We start from the raw sequence: 21766 nt of genomic DNA on the forward strand, positions 1-21766 counted from the left end.
AGCCGGCAGGCAGCGCTGGATGGACTGTGTGTTGTGGGAGTGCAGTCAGGCTGCTGTGTGATTGGGCGCCTGCGTGGCGAGATGTTAAATACCTTGCCTGGTATGCAGGAGGATTGTGGGTTCGATCCCGATCCTGATGTCTATTGTATATTTGGAGTTTGCATGTTCTCCCCATGGTAATGTAGATTTTTTTTGTCTGGGCCCACTGGTTTTTTTCCTCCACATTTGCAAACATGCGTTTAATTTCCATGTAATAAGCCACTTCGTTGAGTTATAATTTGTGGCCAGGTCACTTCTGAAAAAAGAGCTATATTGCTCAGTAGACCTTGGTCAAATCAAATGTATTGTTTTGTATGATTGCACTTGTGGCATATATATGTATGCAGTTTATATCTTCATTTTTATTTTAACTTTGAAGATATCCCAGCGGAAGAGAAGTCCACCCATGGCCCTCAATCCAGAATCAGAATCTTTGTTTAGACTGGAGGAATCGGATGAGCTATGAAGCCCTTTTTCAGCATGACACGGCCACGTGTGCCATTTGAAACTCGCCGAGAACGTGCGTGTGTTCATTCGGCTTTGTGAATAGAGAGTAGCGTATAAGTAGTCACCACGGGCTAGATCTGGGCTGGACAGTGATTGTTTCAACGCTGCGAAGCCACACATTCCGGCGGCGGCCTGGACAAATCGGGGCTTGTGAAGTCGGGCGTTGAAGGAGCAACGCTCCACAAGTCACCTTTTCCATGATATTTCTCCTCGATGGCGTCTCTTGGTATTTGTAGCGTGGCGGCATAACCCTTGCCCTCCGCAGGAATTGAACAGCGAGCCTGTCACAACGTGTCCCAGATTGTCAATCTGCCGCGCTCCGCTCCTGTTTACCGGGATAGACGATGTTTCTAAACGCTCCCCTCCCCCCCCATTCCCCGTGTGCACTGCGTGGGGTGGCTTTTTGGCTTGCGACATTGATCTTCTGAAACTTTGGGCAAATCCACAGCTCGGAATATCTTTCCAAATTGTAATGAATCCACTGCAAGCAAAAATCTAAAGCTACAAAGAAAGATGAACTATTTTAATCAAACTGTATAATCAGTTTTACTGAGTGTCATTAAATTCTCTGCCAGAGCTCTAGTTGCTGCCTAAGGGGCAACAAAACACCGCTTCTGTTCTTTGAATTTCAGCCCACCTCTCATAATTATCATCGTCGTCGTCGTCGGTAATCATCGACCAACAAAACAGTGAAATGCGTGACAACGTATAAGTGTTGTTAATAGTGGGGAGTGGTGGTGCCGCGGTTAGCGCTACACTGCGCTACGAACCCGGCGACCCGAGTTCGGTTCCTGCTTACGGCCAACACCGGTGACGATTATCTGAACCGGTCCTGGGCCTCCCCTAGGTCGACTCAGCCTCAAATGAGTACCTCGTGCGGTGTGTAAACATCGCTACTGGGGAGACAAAAAGCGGCCGTACATGGTGCTGGCCACCCACCCCCTCGTGTGCCGTGCCTACCTTCATAGGTGCTGCTCACTAACAGCACTTGCTCCAACAGTCTGTTAAGGCTATACGGGGGATCTTTGTCTTTGTTTACAATAGACGATTTCACGATCGAATGTCCCCGTGCTTAAATTCACCTTGGTCAAAAGTGATAATTTCTGTCGGTGAGCCTCACCGAGCCAGTGGTTGAAGTCCCACACCGAGACACGCATGAGCATGTCCAGAGCGTCATTTTTCCGACCAGAAAAGTACAGGGTCACATTCCCAGCGATTCACCGAGTTGTCGTGATTTGAGGGGTCGTGTATCATCGCAAGAATATTTTTTTACCGTCTTGTTTGTGTATCTCAACTTCTCGGTCTCTAAACACATTTGTTTGCTCCATTAGCCTACATGTAATATGAGGATGTACTTCACGTGTCATTTTCATCAATCTTATTTGATTGATTTTTACACGCGCAAATTCGATACCTGCGTTATTAGCATGACAATTGACGCGTTCTTATATGCCCAACTTTCACGCTCTGTCACCGTGCGTTAATATTATTAACCGATGCCAAATTGCAAGCCCCTCCGTGGTTTGCAAAATTTGGCATCGCTGCTGCTATTCCTCCAGGCAAAATTAATGCTAAAACGTATATCCTCTCACAGAAATGTCACACCTTCTGACGTGATGGCTTCGCCAGAATTGAAGATGCTGCTTGTTGAATTAAAGTGGTGCCCTTGCGATTGCCCCCTTTCTGTTTAATAACCCAAGGATATGCTACCGCCACTCCGGTATTGCACACGGGAGAAATTCGCTCGATAATGAACGTTTTTGCTCTGCCAGCTATGCCAAGTCACAGTGTTTACCCAATACCAGGACCGTTTCAACTTGAGGTAAACCCACCAAGCAAAAAATGCGTGTGATTAATATTTTCATTAAAAAAATTGGGCAGGGTGGTCTGCACACTCAAACGAGCTTTGCGCCGTGCTCGTCGATGCTTTAGTGATGCCAAACCCAGTGGTGGAAATTCTGCATCCGTGTGGGCAGTTGCCCAGTATCATCAAAGGATAACCACTGCACACTTGCTGCAAAAGTGAAAATTCGTTCAATTAAAACCCAGAAAAATGATTGACTTAGTCATCCCTTGACCAGGATTGCAACTCGTCACCTCCACGTTCTGAGTTGAGCGATCTGGCGCAGAGTACCAACCAAACGATTTATAATAATTCGAGGAGAATATGTTTCTGTTAGATAGTGCTGTTCCCATGTATAGAGAAATATAATAAAAGAAAAATGTCATCTCTCGATTGCAACTCAAGCTGCTTGTCACTGTGTGTAATAACCAACCTGAGGAATGGCCCAGACAACAATTAAGGGTCTATCTTACTCAACAGTTTTAATATGGCTTCACAAACTCGTAAGCTAAACAGCCCACCGTAGTAAAAAATTCCAGTCATGTGATCAATTTCTAACAACTTATTTTGCATCCGAATCGAGACGGCTGGCAAACAGGAACAGGCAGATAGTTTCTGGGCTCAAGGACTGGAGTTTATGAAGCCTTGCGATAGATTGAGATCTAATCTGTTTCGATTATAGTGGCTCATTCACCACACATTTGCCAAATAAGGCCTCACAGTTCAGCTACGCTAAGTTAAGCACACAAATGGAATGTCACGGTTGTTTTGTTTGTGTGGTCTTATGTGAACACATTGAGATCCTGAGAGCCGCTGCAATTGAGCACCTGTTTCAGTATCAGGTGCGTTAGGGTTCAAACCCAGGTCTCTGGTGCTGGCTCAGAGCACTTTGGCAGAGGGATTTGTGCATTAGCGAATGTTTCCTTCGGCACTGGCGTTGCATTTTGCATGAAGCAATCAAGAACCAAAATATTAACATTTCATAACGATAAGAATGGTGTTTTACTCTGCAGCTGAAACAATCACGTTATAATGCAAATAAAAGCCCAAATTGCTGTGCAATTTCGTTCAATGTATTGTGTTGCCTAATGGCTCTAATTAGGCCCCTTGGCCTAAAACTACTGCTGACCCTGTGGTTTTTTGTGGGCACAGTTTTAAATTCAATTGACTGTAGTAAAGTAAAAAAAAATACCCACACGCTAACAGCAGCAACAGCAAACAAGTGCTGATGCAGCAGTGGTAAAGGCCTAACAAGGTTTGTGTGCTTGTTTGTTCGTGTGTCTTATTTTCACAGCGCTGTATTCCCTCGTTCTCCTCTTCGTTTTCTTTTGGATTCCATTTGTCTACTTCTATTACGAAGAAAAGGGCCTGGAAGAATTTGATTCTACACGCTCGGTGAGACTTGGATTGCGAGGGGGGGCGATGTCAACATAAATGCACGCATGACCCAGCCAGCCGGGTGGTGGCACTGTGGCTTCAGCGCTCGATTCAATAGCTGCTTGCAGTTTAAAATATCGGTCCCGGGTCAATTTACCCACAAATTACCCCGAGCTGGATGAAATCAGTGCCATCGTGCGAAAAAGAGCTTCATAGCTCATATGATTTTTCCAATATAAATACATGTTCAGATTCTTTAAATATTCAGAGTTATTGTACGGACAGATTGGCCACGCTATGGTTATTTACACCACTCGCCCTGGGCTACCAATGTAGACTGGCACTTTGAAATGTAGTGTTGAAGGCAAAGGGTAAGATTCACATTAAACAAACGTTCCCAAACACAGCAGCCTTTTAAACACCACTACTGCCGGCAGCAGAGACATCGACACTTTTTTGGCAGAATTCGGACGAAAATGAATATTTGCCAACGCATTATTCTGGCCCAAAGTGTTTCCCATTTTTAATGGCAGTGTCATCTTCCAATGCATAAATGGCTGTTGTTGTTATTATGACATTTATCCCATGGACACGGTCCTTTTTTGCATGTCTGTGCTACAAATGGCCTGGCCTGACCTCCTGACCCTAGCTTGGCTGTGACAGGTCCAGTGTGAGAGCCACGGGATGATGTGATTGATGACAGTGATTTTGAAATGATTGATAGGCCACTTAATGGCAGTGAACCACACCTGAGAGGAAGTCTGTAGTAATCTGTTAGCAGCCGTGTAGTATTACCGCTTCTTTCGGTTATCCTTAATGCCACTGTTTTTATCTTTGTGTGTGTTCATCTTTGAATACTCATATGCATGAGTGCCTTGTTAAGACATGTTCAAAGGTTTGGCAAACGTTTATGGTTTTCTATGCGTGCTTTTTGCTTTTCTGTGATTCGCAAAACAACGTCATGTTTTGTTATTTTCTAGGTTATTAGAAATCATTGGTATTCTTTAGTTGTTTTCTTGAAATCAACTGTTCGCATTTATAATGACGTCACAGTCTAAGGTTTTATAATCCTTACAAACTCTATTGGCTTGAAATGTAGCTTCAAATGGGCACTCCATTTTTCTAAATGCCCATTTAAAGCTGTCTGAAGATTCATTACAATTCTTTTCATTCGCATCGTTTAGGCAGTCGATATGGATGGGTAAAACATTGTCACCGTTTAATTAAGCGGATCAATTAATCAGGCCTTTCCTGATACAGTTTCCCACTGGAATGGGCTTAACCATTTTTGTCACCGAGAAGCTGGGACGTGTTAAATGTGTTGGGTCCCTTGGGGAGAGAAAATCAAATGTTAACCTTTTTTAATTAATTGGCTTGAAAGCCACGTGAATATATTTGAGTGTAGATAGCTTCATTGCAAATAGAATAGGTTTAAGAGTAACAGAATTCAGGTGTTTTTTGATACACATAGGCTTTCGCGACCAATATCATCGATAATACAGGTTTTTTGGGGTTGGATCGCGTATATATAAATGTGTCGTTAAATCCGCCACCACCCGACACGGCCAATTAGTAAGGTTTGTCACGTTAACAAAACACCGGTGGAGAACCAAGCCACAACATTTACAATGTTTACAATGTTTAAAATGTTGTGGCTTGGCTCTCCAACAAACCTTACTAATTGGCTGTGTCGGGTGGTGGCGGGTTTAATGGCACATTTATATATTTATGCGATTTAACAAAAAAAAACCTGTATTATGGATGTTTTTCTTTCTTTCTGCATTTAGACTTTTAGAAAAGGATTCATTGATAAATGCTATAAATTGGAAAATCTAGATTTACAGATAACTACGTGGCAATTTTTAATTCAAATGCAAATTTATGTTAAATCTGCAATCATCAAAGGGTTAATGGATGCTAATTTAAAATTAAATACCCCCTACAGGATTGGGTAAAACTTTTGTAATCTGGCCAAAGGCCAAAGAAAGGCAACTTGAACTAAATTTCTTAGGATGATCTCTTTTGGATGTAAATTCAGGCTTGAGGTGGAAGTGAATCATTGGCAAGAGATTGTATACTGTCTGTTACTCTAAAGTGATTCAAATCAAGATAGTATGAGATTGTTAATTTCTGTTAGAAGATTACATTTTTATACTCGCTTCAGCGAAATGAATTGGTGTTTGTGTTTGTAAAAATCACGTTTATGATGCTGAAAACCCGAGCGTTTAGGCATTCATCTCACTAAATTTATTGATAATAACGCAACATTTATTAAAATTGTATCTAAAAAAATCTGCATCCTTCTACAGACACCAACAATGTGGAGGCACCTACCTATTGTGTTCACAGCTAGTGATAGCGGGTGACAGTCCGTCTACGGGATAACAAGTCATAACCAGTCAACTGAATGGTTACTCACTTTGTTGACCGCGGATGGATGATGGGCTTTTTAACGTTGTGATCTACATCGATAATTAAATAATCGTCAACTGATAGTTGAGTTATTTGTGAACGATGCATTTGTGTGACTGACTTATGCCTTTGTACACGCCCTTACGACGCACCCTATAATGCGTTTAAGCCAAATAAAAAACGATCAAATAATTTGAACAAACCTGTTGCCGATGCACTTGGGGCAAATCTCGCTTTGAAGAATGCAAGTTTTTATTCGTGTGAAATTGCCACTCTAATCGGCCGTACTAATTGCTGTACACGGAGCATTTTCCCGCGAGTAATAAACCGTCCTTTGCCTCGAGCGGTGCGATCCGCCCGCGTTGCCGAATGTGCAACGTTTGGCAAGATATGGCGCCTCGCTCGCCTCGCTCTCTGCAGCTGCTTGCCTGCAGTTCACCACCGGCGGCCACTGTCCAATTCTCAGCGCTTTGTAATGAAACGCTGCGAAAGTGAATGAAATCGGCACCGTTAACTTTCCAGCTTGATGCGAGGCAGAGGTCGCAACTGGGTACCCGATACCCTACCGGGTACGGGCCGGGTACGGGCCGGGTACGGGTACGGGTACCCGTTTGCGACCCCGGTGCGGCCGGGTACGGGTAAGGAATCAAAACCCGTTTGCGACCACTGATGCGAGGTCTCGGTGTGTCCCCCATCTTTTTCCGTGTGTGACCTCTCCCGGCTGTGTTTCCCCCTTGACGGTTACAGCTGTGACGGGACCGTGACTCGTGTTTGTGTGTGCTTGCGTTGCAGCGGCTCTGCACTGCCTTCAAGTACACCATTGGCTTTGTCGTCGTGTGCGGAGTGCTGCTTCTGATTGGGTGAGCCAGCGTTATTTCGCCTGCTTCTGTGAATTGCACTCCATCCATATGTTCGCGACTCCGGTTGGCCAGTTCCGCAGATGTTGCCTTGCGCAGGGTGAATTTGCATTTTGCCTGTGATGCAATGAGACTTTGGAATGAACTGCCTCTGGTTGATACTGCAGGTGCGTTAGCCACAGGGTAAGTTAAAGAATCCCGGGACCTTATCTGAGTAGGCGGTGTGTTTCCTGCCATCACGGTGAAAATCGCCTATTTCATAATTCTTTTTGTTTACAGAGGAAAACAAACATTTCAGGCAGTGTTGCTTCTTCATAGCAGCAGGACATTGTACGAAACATCACCTGTCACGTAATGTTTCCTCTGGCAGTGTTATTGATGAATCTGTTGAGTTTCTGGGCTTTTATTTTGTGCACCACTTACCAAAGCAGCAGCAGCAGCAACACCGTATTTTGCGTCTTAAATAATTTAAATAAATAATTTTTTGTATGTGCCTTGCTTTCCAGTAGGTTCTGTAACTAAAGGGCTATAATCCCTTTAAATGTGACAATGAATAACAGCGATTGCTGCTTAAGATCCAGAAAAAATCCAATTAGTAAGTCTTAAATTTTTGAAAATATTTGTTTAAAACCAGCAATTGAAAATATCTCACTTTTTCCCAAAAAAAGAGAAACAATTCCACGTTTCAGAACTCGGGAGCTCGTGCCGCGTTTCGCGACCTCACGCTTGCTCTGCGCGTGCCGTCCCACCTCCGATTAGTACGGTCGGCAACCTATGGTGCGAAAAGAAGTTCAACGTACATAGGTATACCGGCGCTCGCCGCGCCAGCATTCCCACCGTTGGCTCGGAGCCACCGGTGCAGAGATGAGCGCCATCGTGTCGTGGACGTTGTACGCAATCCTTGCCCTCTGGTATTGTTCTCACGGTAAACAATAGGAACCATCCCCAACGCGTGATCGGCATTTTTCAGGTCGTCTCAGTGGGCGTGCACCCACCCCACCTGAATGAATTCTAGACAGTGATTTTTTCTTATTTAATTTAAAACAGCTTTTAAACGCAACGACATCGCAAGATGCCGTGCGAAAAAGTGGCGCATCGCGGGGATGCGAGGAAGGAATTTTACGTTTTTAAATTAACGTGCGATAGGAACGAGCTCAAAGGTGATGGATAGTTAATCATAGAGACACGAGGGGAGATGAGTAGTGCCCCATGAGTCTGAGCTTGAACATGAGCGAGCGTAGGGATTCTAGATTTGAAGCTTTCGTGACTGCAAGGATTCATACTCTTAGTTCTTTCGGTAAAGTCACGCAGGTAAAAAATTAAATCAAAATTAATAAAAATAAAAAACAAAAACAATAAAATCACGACGTTTCGGAGGCAACACTGTTTCACCTGAAGACGGAAGCTTGTGTTGCCTCCGAAACGTCGTGATTTTATTTGTTATTTTTGATTTATTTGTATTAATTTTGATTTCATGTTTTACCTACGTGACTTTACCGAAAGAACTAAGAGTATCAAGCGTAGGGAGTCCACAGCATGGACGGCTGGGTGGAGGAGGCATTCCAAATTGGTGGGGGGGTAGCAGCAGAGAAGGAGCGACACCTCCCGTCGCTTGGGCATTTTTTGTCAGAAGACCCGTGGGTTTGCTCGAGCGGAGTTTACGTGAAAGTGAGCAGAGTGAATTAACGAGGGGAGAGGTGGGAGAGTGCGTGGGGTAGAGTGAGATGAGTGGGGTAAGTCTACGGATGATCGAGAAAATGACTCGCGGCTACATTATATTAAGAAAATAGTCTTTTGATTTCTCGAGATAAAATATCATGACGAGTGTATTTTAGAGATGGTAGCAGTGGCGCCTTAACTAAACTGACCTATTTTAGGCCTGCTTATGATTCAGTGCCAATGTTCAAAACCCAGAGGCAAACTTTAGGCAACTTATTAAAAATTCTGCGAGCAATTATGGATATGTCACTAGGCAACCTGCAAGGAGAGCTCGCTTTAACAGTTTAAATCTGTTGTAAATAACTTAATAATTTGTACTTAATTCGTCGTTTAATGCCCGTCATGATGATGATGAGAGAGAGACACACAAACTCCAAATATACAGCAGGCGTCAGGGTCGGAATCAAACCCACGACCTCCTGTATACCAGGCGAGGTAGTTAACATCTCCTAGCCACCGTGATGATGATGATGAGAGAGAGACACGCAAACTCCAAATATACAGCAGGCGTCAGGGTCGGGATCGAACCCACGACCTCCTGTATACCAGGCGAGGTAGTTAACATCTCCTAGCCACCGTGATGATGATGATGAGAGAGAGACACGCAAACTCCAAATATACAGCAGGCGTCAGGGTCGGGATCAAACCCACGACCTCCTGTATACCAGACGAGGTAGTTAACATCTCCTAGCCACCGTGATGATGATGACAGAGAGACACGCAAACTCCAAATATACAGCAGGCGTCAGGGTCGGGATCAAACCCACGACCTCCTGTATACCAGGCGAGGTAGTCAACATCTCCTAGCCACCGTGATGATGATGATGATGAGAAAGAGACACGCAAACTCCAAATATACAGCAGGCGTCAGGGTCGGGATCGAACCCACGACCTCCTATATACCAGGTGAGGTAGTTAACATCTCCTAGCCACCGTGATGATGATGATGAGAAAGAGACACGCAAACTCCAAATATACAGCAGGCGTCAAGAGTCGGGATCGAACCCACGGCCCACCTGTACACCAGGCGAGGTAGTTAACATCTCCTAGCCACCGTGATGATGATGATGAGAGAGAGACATGCAAACGTCAAATTTATAGCAGGCGTCAGGGTAGGGATCGAACCCACGGCCCACCTGTATACCAGGCGAGGTAGTTAACATCTCCTAGCCACCATGATGATGATGATGATGAGAGAGAGACACGCAAACTCCACATATACAGCAGGCGTCAGGGTCGGGATCGAACCCACGACCTCCTGTATACCAGGCGAGGTAGTTAACATCTCCTAGCCACCGTGATGATGATGATGACAGAGAGACACGCAAACTCCAAATATACAGCAGGCGTCAGGGTCGGGATCGAACCCACGGCCCACCTATATACCAGGAGAGGTAGTTAACATCTCCTAGCCACCGTGATGATGATGATGATGAGAGAGAGACATGCAAACGCCAAATATATAGCAGGCGTCAGGGTCGGGATTGAACCCACGGCCCACCTGTACACCAGGCGAGGTAGTTAACATCTCGCCACCACACTGCTGCCGCCACCCACACACGCACGGACATGCACACACGCTGCTCACTCTCACGGGGAAGGCAGTGGCACCATGATCGTTCCAATGCGTTCCCGTTATTGCATCGACAGCAGCGTGCGGCGAGAGCGCGCTTTAGTTGTGGCCCATCCGAGCGACAAATAAACCCACGGATGTTTTGGGAGGGGGGTCGGGAGGGGGGGGGAGTAAATGAGTAATAACGTTACAAAAAATAAACGCGTAAACAAAAAAGTGAGTGAATAATGTATGTCCCTTCTGCAAGAAAAACGATCACAGTCAATATCTAATGAATGAATGATCAAATGAGTGATTCTTGGAACACATCTCTCCTGACGTAAAAACTCGTGCATGTTTGGACATCTGTGCACTTAGGAGATTGACAAATACATACTGTCACGATGGTAGATTTAGCTCAAATTTCTGCGAACCATGGGTGGTGCTATCGGGGGAAAGAACAGCCGCTTTGCTTTTATATTTTCTCACTGGTTTTTATTGTCGTGCACTTTAGGGCATGCATTCATCATCGGAAAAAGATTCAAAGTCAATGAACACCCTTACACGACCGCCAGAGTCACCGCCTTTCTCGTCTGACCGTGGGATCTCTTTTATTTGCAGCGTGAGGGGATTTTGCAGAAATCTCTCAAGACTCGAACGAGGATTGCTAGGAAACTCAAAATTGTATTCGTGAGTGAAGGTGCCTGCATAAGTGTAGATAACCTGCACAGGTCGCATCTTCCCACGGCCGTCCACAGAAAGAGGGCTACCCAGGTGCGTGCCTCTTCTGGCACAGGCGCCCTGTCATGTGACCTCGCCACAGTCAACGTATTCTTTCTGCACAAGCTGTCATGCAGAGGGAAACTTGCTGGTTCGGGTGATTTGTATTATATATTTTTATTGTTCTTTTTTTACTTTTTACTTTTTTTTCTCTTCCTCTGGGCCGTTTTCCCCTGTTCTTCATTTGCATGCATTTAGTCTCTCATCGGAATGGCTCCCAATAAAAAAAATGTTTTGGGTGCCTCGGTGGCGAGATGTTATTTACCTCACCTGGTATGCAGGAGGGCATGGGTTCGATCCCGACCCAGACGCCTGCTGTATGTATGGAGTTTGCATGTTCTCTCCATTGTATTGTGGATTTTTCCTCTGGTTTTGTCCCTCCACATTTAGAATCAACAGGCATTTAGAGTATTCCGCCGCTATGAATTTTCACGTGATAAGCCACTTCGTTGAGTTATCATTGTGGCCAGGTTGCGTCTAAAAAATAGCGATATAGCTCAGTGGGCCTTACCTGGTAACATGAAAATTGTTTCATAGTTTTTTTTCTTTCATCAATTTCGGCAGCTTCTCCGCGACAGCCGATGGCACCAGCAGCGTTATGACGCCGACGAAGATTACGAGTGGAGTCCATTGGAGTGGATCGACGCTATCCAAGGAACAACGACACTTCCTCGCTGCGATCTGCAACAGCTGCTTGTTCGGCGCAGCGAGCGGCCCAGAGCTTGTTGATCGCTCGGGCGCGAATATCCATTGTGTCTCCTTGTCCCCCCCCGCTCCAACTGGCCCGAACGGGGTGGGATTAAGGCATGTCCCCAAATGGCCAGCGCCACACACCCCTTCCCCCCCTTCCCCACCTCTTCCCCCCTCCGCATTGCCACAAGCCAAGCTGGCCACGGTTGGTGGTTGCCGGCGCTGTCCGAGGACACGGTGACGCACCCCGACGAAGGATTGGCAGAAGCTCAATGAGGCCCTTCACCCTACAAGGACTCGAGGGGCCCACTTATGATTGTTAGGGTTCCTTTTGCAAATGGCCATTATCTTCTGTTTGCAATTTCTATGATAGTGGTGTAAATTACACATTTCCTCTGGCGGTGATGAGTCTTTACTCAAGGCCACTGCTGATGATGTTCGTCAAAGTGGTTCTTATTTTACGCACCCTGGAGAGACATATGGTGCCATCTTGCAGTGTTATTCTTAGGATTCCATGTGAATAAGCAAGACTCGAGGCATATTTTATCCTTGGGATTTTTATTCAAAGAATGTGCCTGGGTGGTGCCGCAGTTGGAGCGACAGTCTTGCAGTCAGAAGGTTGTGAGTACAAATCTCCATTGGGATTGACGCAGTCCATCATCCCTCTGGAGTCAATGAATTGTTTTTGCTTCATGGGAAGTCACCGATGCATTGTTCTGTGGAGAAAAACTGGTCTCCGCTGCAGGAAAGTGAAATTTCAAGTTCTGCCTCAGGGCAGCCAACAGGGATGAGTGCTGATCAATGTTGGTTTGAGCACAGGAACAAATTTTTTTTCACGAATACCGAGAATGAAATGGCACATCGCACGGGTGTGGTGCCGATAGAGAATTAAAATTTCTGCTGCTGCCATGAGAATGTGGAGTGTCGGTAGATATGAGCGCGAACGCACGCTCATATGAGCGGCGGGACACCTTGCCCGCACGTGAAGATGTAGTCGGTTGTTTGACCGTCCGGTCCAACCTCTGCGTCAAGACACAGAAATGCTTTTCATATCCAGACTTCAAACACAGGAGCCCTGCATGCAGCAAATTGAGGCGTGATGTTTCCCAACCCACCGGCTATTTATTGGGTGGCACACAGAGAGAGAGAGAGAGCGCTCATTAAGGGCCTGAATAATGGGCGCCGAGAGCTACGTGAACCGCCCCAAAGCCTGATTGCTTGGGCCGCTGCGCAATAATGAGCGGCGATTAGCAGGTGCTCAGATGTGCCGCAGACCCAGCGCCGACCCAGCACAGAATCGATGCGCTTGCGCGCCGAACGGGCCTTTGAAGCGGCCCCACTCATTAACGCACCGGCAACACTTAAATGCACCACGATATTTTCGAGGCGTGTTGCAGGTCACGCGGCCGTGTAATAATGCACGGACGGATCTTCGTACGGCGCGGAGGTTGTGTGCGCGTGACCTGTTGTCCTCCTGCGTGTGTGCCGTGACGACAGGTCGTTGCCCCGAAACGTCGCCAATTATATGTTCTTCCTCTTTAGGTGACAAGCACCCCCCCGGATTTACTGACGAAATGTGTCGAGTTTTTGTTATTGATCAACGTCACAAGCAAATCCGTGACACATTATGAGGCTTCATTGTTGTAAATAATATATATATACATTTGTTCGTGTTGTTTATATTTTTCAAACCATCAAAGTCATAGAGGTCTGAGCAGGATTCATCTCTTGTGGAGAAAACAATTTATAAAGTAATTTGCCGATCGCTAAAAACACTTCAAGGGGGCTTGCTTTATTTCCATATTTATGACGGCATTAATAGTTGTGTTTCTCAGGTTATTGAAAGTCAAGGTGTCTGATTCACATGCTGAATTGTGTTCATTTTGAATGAAAACTATCCAGCATCTCCATCAAAAATAAAGATCCCCCGTATAGCCTGCACAGACTGCCGAGGCAAGTGCTGTTAGTGAGTACCTATGAAGGCCGGCACAGCACACGATGGGGTGGCCGGCCAGCACCATGCCTTTGTCTCCCCGGTGGCGATGTTTACACATCGCACACTAGGTTTTAATTTGAGGCTGAGTCGACCTAGGGGAGACCCAGGACTGATGCAGGTAATCGTCACTGCTGTTGGCCGTGAGTGGGATTCGAACTTCGCGTCGCCGGGGTTTGTAGTGCAGCGCGCTAACCGCTGAGCAAAGACAAAGATCCCCCATATAGCCTTAACAGACTGTAGGGGCAAGTGCTGTTAGCGAGCACCTATGAAGGCCGGAACGGCACACGAGGGGGTGGGTGGCCAGCACCACGCCCGACCGCCTTTGTCTCCCTAGTGGCGATGTTTACACACCGCACCAGGTACTCATTTGAGGCTGAGTCGACCTAGGGGAGGCCCGGGACCGGTTCAGATAATCGTCACTGGTGTTGGCCGTGAGCGGGAATCGAACTCGTGTCGCCGGATTCATAGCGCAGCGCGCTAACCGCTACACTACCGCTCCCCACTAAACGCTGCGCAACGCACACACACACACACGTTCGGTTAAATCGTCAAGGCGATTCATTTCAGCCCTTTTGTCAACGTGAGAATCTCATCTCATGTATATTTATGTAGCGCCTAAATCCAAGGCGCTTTGCAACAAGTATTACATTGTACATGAGATAATAGTGAAACTGTTTACTTAAAACTTTCGTGAATGCAGGAATTGATATTCTTGGTTCTTTCTTTTCTATCTACGTGACTTTACCAAAAGAACCAAGAATAAGATGATAGCGGGGTTATTCAAAGTGGTGTTGTTATGGTGACAGGAGGATAGGCGAGAGCGGTCAAGGGAGGGATAGTGATTGGGGTTGGGGTAGTGATAGGAATTGGGGTAGTGATAGGGGTGGTGATAGAGATAGGGGTGGTGGTTGGGGTAGTGATCGGGGTTGGGGTAGTGATCGGGGTTGGGGTAGTGATAGGGGTTGGGGTAGTGATAGGGGTTGGGGTAGTGATCGGGGTTGGGGTAGTGATAGGGGTAGTGAAATGGGTAGTGAAAGGAATAGGGGGGGGGGGGGGTCGGCCTGGCTGTAGCTGGGGGCCTGGGGCAGGGATTGGCAGTATAATTTGTTCGAAGGTTGATCTCTATTTAAACGAGCCACCAGGACCGGACTCATCACCGCTAGTGCTCCTAAACTATTGGTGAAAATAGCACATTCCCATGGCAAGGACCAGGATGTGCACAGGAAAACTGCCGTTTAATTCTACTTGAATTGGTATTCGTTTAATTGGTTTCGAAGGACGCTGGGCTTAGTCAACCCATTACCAAGATTTTAATTTGCAAGCTTCTGATTGAGCCTGAGAACTCTAACCGCAGGGACCAACTGGCCAATTTAATAATTACCGCTCATACTTTTCAAATGCATTCACGATTGGATAATGTGTGGGGGAAAAAATACACTTGCAGATGGTTGCTGTTGGAATTGTGAAATAAAGTGTTGGAAGGAGTCCCTCGTTCGTGCTGGTTGGCAATAGCTTAAGATATTGCGAGTTTGCATTTTGATTTAAATAAGCCAATTTCAAAACATTTGGAGGTTATGAAAGGCTCTTAGTTAATCTGATTTGACATTACCTTTTCATTCTAAACAATCATGAGACATTTTTTTTTCTACTTTGTGTCATTTTTTGCAATCTTCTGTCTTGGCAACAAGTGGCTAAACTGCTGGCTTCCACAATCCAGATCATTCCTCTTGATGAGAGTCGATGCGTTTCCCGTGGAAAATGTTATCTATTTTTTTACTCATGTGTAATTTGCATTGTCTTGCCTGGTAGCAATTGATGCATCAAATTTTCCATCACCGTTATTATCTTTGTCGTTGCAATTGCTGAAATGGTAGCTCGCAGTCCTATCTCAGCTTGACTGAATAATAAAAGATTTGTTAACAGATCATTCTTGTGGTATTCAAGGTTCTAAAATACACCCTGAATGCACGAAAACCGCTCCGTTGTTTTAAAATGTGCTGCGTAGTTGGTTGCCTATAAAAAAATGCATTCATGTGGTTTTGTAAGAGAGCACTCGACTTGGCTGTGAGATTTTAAGGTTTGTCAGCTGATTCCAGCCATCGTCCTACCAAGCTCAATATAAATGGGACGTATCTTTTGGTGACATTAGCAGCGGTTGTTCTTGTACACGGAATTGAGTCTGTGATGAGATGTTTGATTAAAGCAGTATAGAATCAATGGCCCCCTGTTACTGTCCTGGTGAGCGAGCCGGAGTTTAACAAAGCGAGCAGGAAATCTGTTCCCGACTTGTGGCAGAACACGATAGAAATGTGATGGCAAGGTGCAGGACAAGACGCTGGGGAGTTTGATAGAGAGGATGGTATGAAAACATTGTGGAAATAATCAAGGGGGAGGGGAGGTTGCGATATGTGGGACGCGTGTGCCGGGCGGAGGTCTGGGTGACCGAGACGGGCATTGGAGTGGTTACCCACAGGTCGAGAATGAAAGCGAGGACCCAAAGTCAAATGGTGGGTGACTTTAATGGCAGACTTTGGAAATCAGGTATCAGCTGTGCAAGAGAAGCGGGCACGGTGTGGTGGCATCAATGACATTGTCCATTAGCCACGATAACCTCTTGATCATCGCAATGTAGGATTTCCATCATTGCGTATCGAGTTGAGCTTCACCAAACGTCTATGTATTTGCACATACTAACAATAATGATTGACATTTCTAAGGCGTATTTCATCCGTAAATTCCAAAATGCCACCGTGTATGGAAAGCGGGACATCAACAGAACCCGCAGGGTAAACGGCCAGAACTATGGAGGGTAAAGGTCAGTTTGAAGAGGCGAGTTTTCAACACGGGACTTAAATAGCTCCAAACATCTCTGATCGTCTTCTTACCAAAAGCAAAGCGTTTTGTCATACCACGACACCAGTGGAAGTCCCTAGTTAGTGAGCTTGGGCACATTATCTGTGCCCGGCTCGGCTCAGCTAAGCCGAAGCCCTTTGTGTGGGACACCGCCCCACCTCTGATGATCGCCAAGCGATGCAGAGGATTGCTGCTTGGTTTTCCAGTGCCAACTTTCCCCACCCCCTCCCTCGATGCAAAATTCAAATTGACCACTTGAGCTCAAACATTTTTTTACATACTTTTCATTGTTAAAAAAAAATACAACTTGTTGAAATTTGTCGCGCATTTTCTGCTCGAGTGAACGATGTAATTATGCCTTGCCCTTTGACACCTGGCAGCCCTTGCATTGTGGGAGGGCAACAACCCATGTGATGTAAAATCTACGAAAATTGTGTAACTTTAAGTACACCTATTGTTTTGAGTTGTGCTGATGACAATGTAATTATACTCTATCGTCATCATCATAATCCATCGTCCATCTACTGCGGTGTGAAAGCCGTCCCTAACTGCCACGATTATTCATGCAGGATCCAGCGTCACACTCTCTGTACATGAATGAAAATGGTTTGATACTATTATTATAATAGTCATCATATTGATCGTTTTATCAATAATAAAAAGTGGACAATTCGTTTTGCTCGTGTCAACGGAGTAAATAATTGGATGACGTTTTAGCTTGTGAGCCTGAGCCTGCGGTGGAAACTCTATATTCCCTTGACAGGAGCCAGGATGTTCGTAGGTTGATTCCTCTTTGGTTGTTGGGTTGGATCGTGTAAGCATTGCAACCGCCTGATTGCGGGTCGAGTGCGCGAATCAAAGGGGGCCTTCTGGCCACAGGTCGTGTCTGTGTGTGTGCGTCGGGGTGAACGCCCTCCAACAGCAACGAAAGGCAGAGGAGCGATGCTCATAACAACGCACGGAGCAAGTTGGCACAGTTGGGGGGGTACAGGTCGTGCACCTGCCAGTCATCTTAGTCAGACGAACCCATGGCACCTGCTGGGAGTGTCCCGTGACCTACTGCCGGCGGGCCGTCGACACTTCACGCGGCCTCAAAGTGCACCTGGCCTGGCACAGGCGCCGTGGTGACGTCACCATCACTCAGTGGCGAATGGCGGGTGTTGGTATTGGTGTGAACGCTCATTTTGTGTTGTTTCCGAATGACTGTTTTGTCTCGCCTCCTCCGTCTTTCAGGGCCTTCGTGCCTCTCGAGCCACCCAGTGACACCAACTCGACGGAATGGCAAAAGTTGGCGTATCTGTTTGAGGAGCTCGGCAGCGGACGTGAGTACAACGCGAACTCCGCCGGGCGTCGCGGTCGGTTCCGTAAACGGTCATTCTCAGAAGCCGGCTCAGCTGTATCGGGCAGGGACCTTGAGCATTTTTTTTGTCGAGCGGGGATGCGTCGCGATGCCTCGTTTCCAGAACATGTTGAATTTGTGCCTGACCATCGCCCTTGCTTGACCAGTTCCGTGCCCAAACTGCTCTCTGATCTTGCGATTACAGCGCAATACAGCGTGGATTCTCGCCTGATTTTAATTTACATCGCGCCTGAAACAAGGCGCTTAACGTAGAATTACTTGTTTGTACTACCAGAATTGTGCGGTGAGATGAGACGAGTTGATGAGAAGGGGATGGTGGTGCATGAAAACGATGACGCGTTGAAATTATCCTTATGACGCTACCCCGGGGTACCAAATAATACAAAATGGCCGAGGCAATTAAATATTTTATTTCTGGGACACAATTTTTTCTAGGGGTGTACTTCACTCCATGATTGGGGTAACAAGCAATCCGAAATCAGTGCCACTCCGCGATGTCGAAACGCAGCGAGGACGATTTCGCTGAAACCCTGAACGGTCGTATGCACCGTAGTGGTGCATCGTGTACAGCTCGTCGAGATGAGTCGATTGCCCTATCGCCGACCATCAACAGACTAAAAATGACTGCATCACGGACATTACGTGAGAGCCGGGGTACTATGGTACCACGGGGTATCGCCATAAGGTTAAAATAAACGACAATGAAAGCGACAATGAGTGGGTGTGATGAATGGGTCGGTAAGTTGGGGAGGGATGGAGTTTGCACCTGCGGTTAGCACAGTTGGTTACATACGGTGGGGAAGAAGTTCAGCATACATACAAAATTATGGGGAAGGGAGGAGGGGAAGTTCGGGCAGAGAGGGGATGGAATGGTGGCGCAATGGTTAGCAATTTGCGCAAGGAACCCCGTGACCCGATTGATTCCCGGCCACATCTAAACATATCTGAACTCGTCCTTTGCAGCCTTAGCATCAACCCATACTCACCAGTGTGGTGAAGTATGGTCAAACCATCCTCATGACGGAAAGACATAGGGGAAGGCCTTCATGTAGTAGCGGATAGACAAAACGAGCTGTAGATGACTGTTGCGTTAGTGGTGCCTAAGCACAATAGTGGGACGTGCAACACGGGATAAGGGAGGGGTATCGGAACCAGAGTGATATCTCGATTAATCTGGGGTAATTTCGGGGGTTGGGCGGTGGCCCGGATAAAACTAAAACATGGATAATGCATATCATGTGTAAATTATGCTATAAACTCTTATTTATTGTTCACCTACGTGCAATCGGGGTTAAGACGTACAATGTGCCGTCTGTTTTTATTGTTTCTTAAAGTAATGGTTTGTGCGGGCCCGTGAGTCACTGAACAGCAGTGAGTAAGGAGCAGCGAGCAGCATCTGTGTGGAAGCGTAAGGAGATATCATTTTTCACAAGCCCAGTCAATCCGTAACCCAGATAATCCGCCCATTGATAATCAAGGGGTCAGTGCACATTTTTTTTGATTAAGGAACGAGCTCCTTGGCTGGAGGAGAGGACGATGTGTCTGGACAGAAACGAGGGGAATCCACAGTTTGGGAAGGAATTCTAGACCGTGGAGTCAGCAGAGGAGAAGGGGTGTGACGTCTCACAGAGTAAAAGGTTTAACTTGGGGCCTTGACACAAGGCCTTGGTTGCTGGAGTTGAAAGGGGGAATGTGGAGCAGCGTGCATGGGGAGAGGTAGGCCAGGAGGGTGAGAGAAAGCTTGGAATTGATCTGGGACTTAATTCGGAGCCATTGGAGGGATCAGAGTATTGTGGTGTGATGTGGTCTTGTTTATAGGCACAGGTGTGAGAAGTCTGGCAATGGAATTATGGATCATTTGGTGATTGAAGATGAGGGATTCGGGAATAAATCGTGACGTTTGATGATAAGGCGGGTGTTGAAACGCCCATTTCGCTATCAACTTGAAATTCCGGACGGTGGATCGACTCGGCCCATTACCTCTCCATGGCCGATAACATAGTACCGGTCCCTCTAAAACAGGGGTCCTCAAACTTTTTAAACAGGGGGCCAGTTCACTGTCCCTCAGACCGTTGGAGGGCCGGACTATAGTTAAAAAAACTATGAACAAATTCCTATGCACACTGCATATATCTTATTTTGAAGTGAAGAAACAAAACGGGAAAAATACAATATTTAAAATGAAGAACAAGTAAAGTTAAATCAACAAACGTGCCAGTATTTCAATGGGAACTATGGGCCTTCTTTTGGCTAATGAGATGGTCAATGTCCGGTTCCATATGTGTCACTGCTAGTCGTAACAAGTGATGCAAGTGTGCATCCGTTAGTCTAGATCTGGTTGGAGATTTCAAATGTTTCATTCTGGAAAAAGTCTGTTCACAGACATAAGTGCTGCCAAAGATGGTTGCCATTTTGAGTGCATGGTTCCTGAGATGAGGATATGTCTCAGAGGGGAGAGATGCATATAAATTATGAAGGCTGCTTGACTTGAATGCGTCTTTCAGAGTCACAATTCTGCAGTTCAGCCAGTTCCATTTGGTAAATTGTATCCACATTTTCAATGTCAATAGAAAATGGGTTACGGAAAAGCTGTATGTCCTGTTCATGGAGATGAAGCTCTTTAAATCTAAATTGGAACTCCTTTTGCAATTTTTCCAGTGAATCCACACATGTTTTGTTTGGGAATGCAACCAATGGTTTTTCCGCTAATAGATTTTGAGTTGTGGGGAGATGGCAGAAGTTTTCCTCCTTCACTTGTTTGATGAGGAGGCCTAATTTTACTTCAAATGCTTTGACATGTGATTGCATATCACAGATGAGCTTCCCCTTTCCTTGAAGTTGCACATTGAAACTGTTGAGTAGCTCTGTTACATCTGTCAGAAAGGCAAGGTGCCATGTCCATTCTGCATCATTGAGCTCTGGTACTTATTTGTTTTTTGAAAGCAGAAAAGCTGTAATCTGTGGAAGTAAATCATAGAAACGTTTCAAAACTCTCCCTCGACTCAGCCAACGGACTTCTGTGTGGTACAGAACATCTTCATAGTCAACATTTAGCTCAGACAGAAATTCCTGAAATTGTCTGTCGTTTAGTGCATGAGCTCTAATGAAGTTAACAGAGTCCAACTTCAGTGATTTACTACACAGCGCTTGTTGGTGGATGAGGCAGTGTATGGCTATTGGACGAGAATGGTTATGTTTGTCCATCTCTTGGTTAATGCGAGCAATTACTCCTTTCTTAGACCCCACCATGCTAGGAGCACCATCAGTTGTCACGCTGGCTAGTTTAGCCCAGTTCAGCTCCAAACCATTCACAGTTTGGCAAACCTTTTCATAGATATCCTCTCCTGTAGTTGTTCCTTTGATGCTTTGCAGTGCAGCAAGCTCTTCTGTGACTTTGAAATAGTCATTCGTCCCACGAATAAAAATTAGAAGTTGTGCAGAATCACGAACATCATTGCTTTCGTCGAGTGCCAAGGAAAAATAGGAAAGTTTTTTTGTGGAGTTTTGCAAATGCTGATGCAAATTGTCTCCCATTTCTTCAATCCTCCGTGTAATTGTAGGTCCTGAAAGACTCACTGTACTAAATAAATCGGCCTTCTCTGGACACATCTCTTTGGCAACAGAAAGAAGGCATTCTTTAACAAATTCTCCCTCCACGAATGGTCTGCCAGTGCACGCTATTAGCTTGGCAACTTGAAAACTTGCTTGCAGTGATGAAATATTTATCTGCTTCTGCTTCACAAAAGTATTTTGTTGAGTTGTTAATGTATTTTTCAGTTTT

The 21766-nt window shown here is 45.9% G+C and overlaps 1 protein-coding gene across 3 annotated transcripts in view; it reads left to right on the forward strand.

Moving 5' to 3' along the window:
- The window catches only part of LMBRD1 (LMBR1 domain containing 1), a 320053-nt gene that overhangs the window by 84399 nt on the left and 213888 nt on the right, over positions 1-21766 (forward strand). For 2 of the 3 annotated variants that reach the window (XM_078873086.1, XM_078873087.1), the window contains exons 4-6: positions 3684-3784; positions 6971-7038; positions 17859-17947. In XM_078873086.1, coding sequence (XP_078729212.1) covers positions 3684-3784; positions 6971-7038; positions 17859-17947 — 258 coding nt within the window. The remainder of the gene's footprint in view (positions 1-3683; positions 3785-6970; positions 7039-17858; positions 17948-21766) is intronic. The other variant, XM_078873089.1, reaches the window with a different exon arrangement.

This window comes from Lampetra fluviatilis, chromosome 2 (assembly GCF_964198595.1).
Source record: "Lampetra fluviatilis chromosome 2, kcLamFluv1.1, whole genome shotgun sequence".
In the NCBI taxonomy this organism is placed as follows: Eukaryota; Metazoa; Chordata; class Hyperoartia; order Petromyzontiformes; family Petromyzontidae; genus Lampetra; species Lampetra fluviatilis.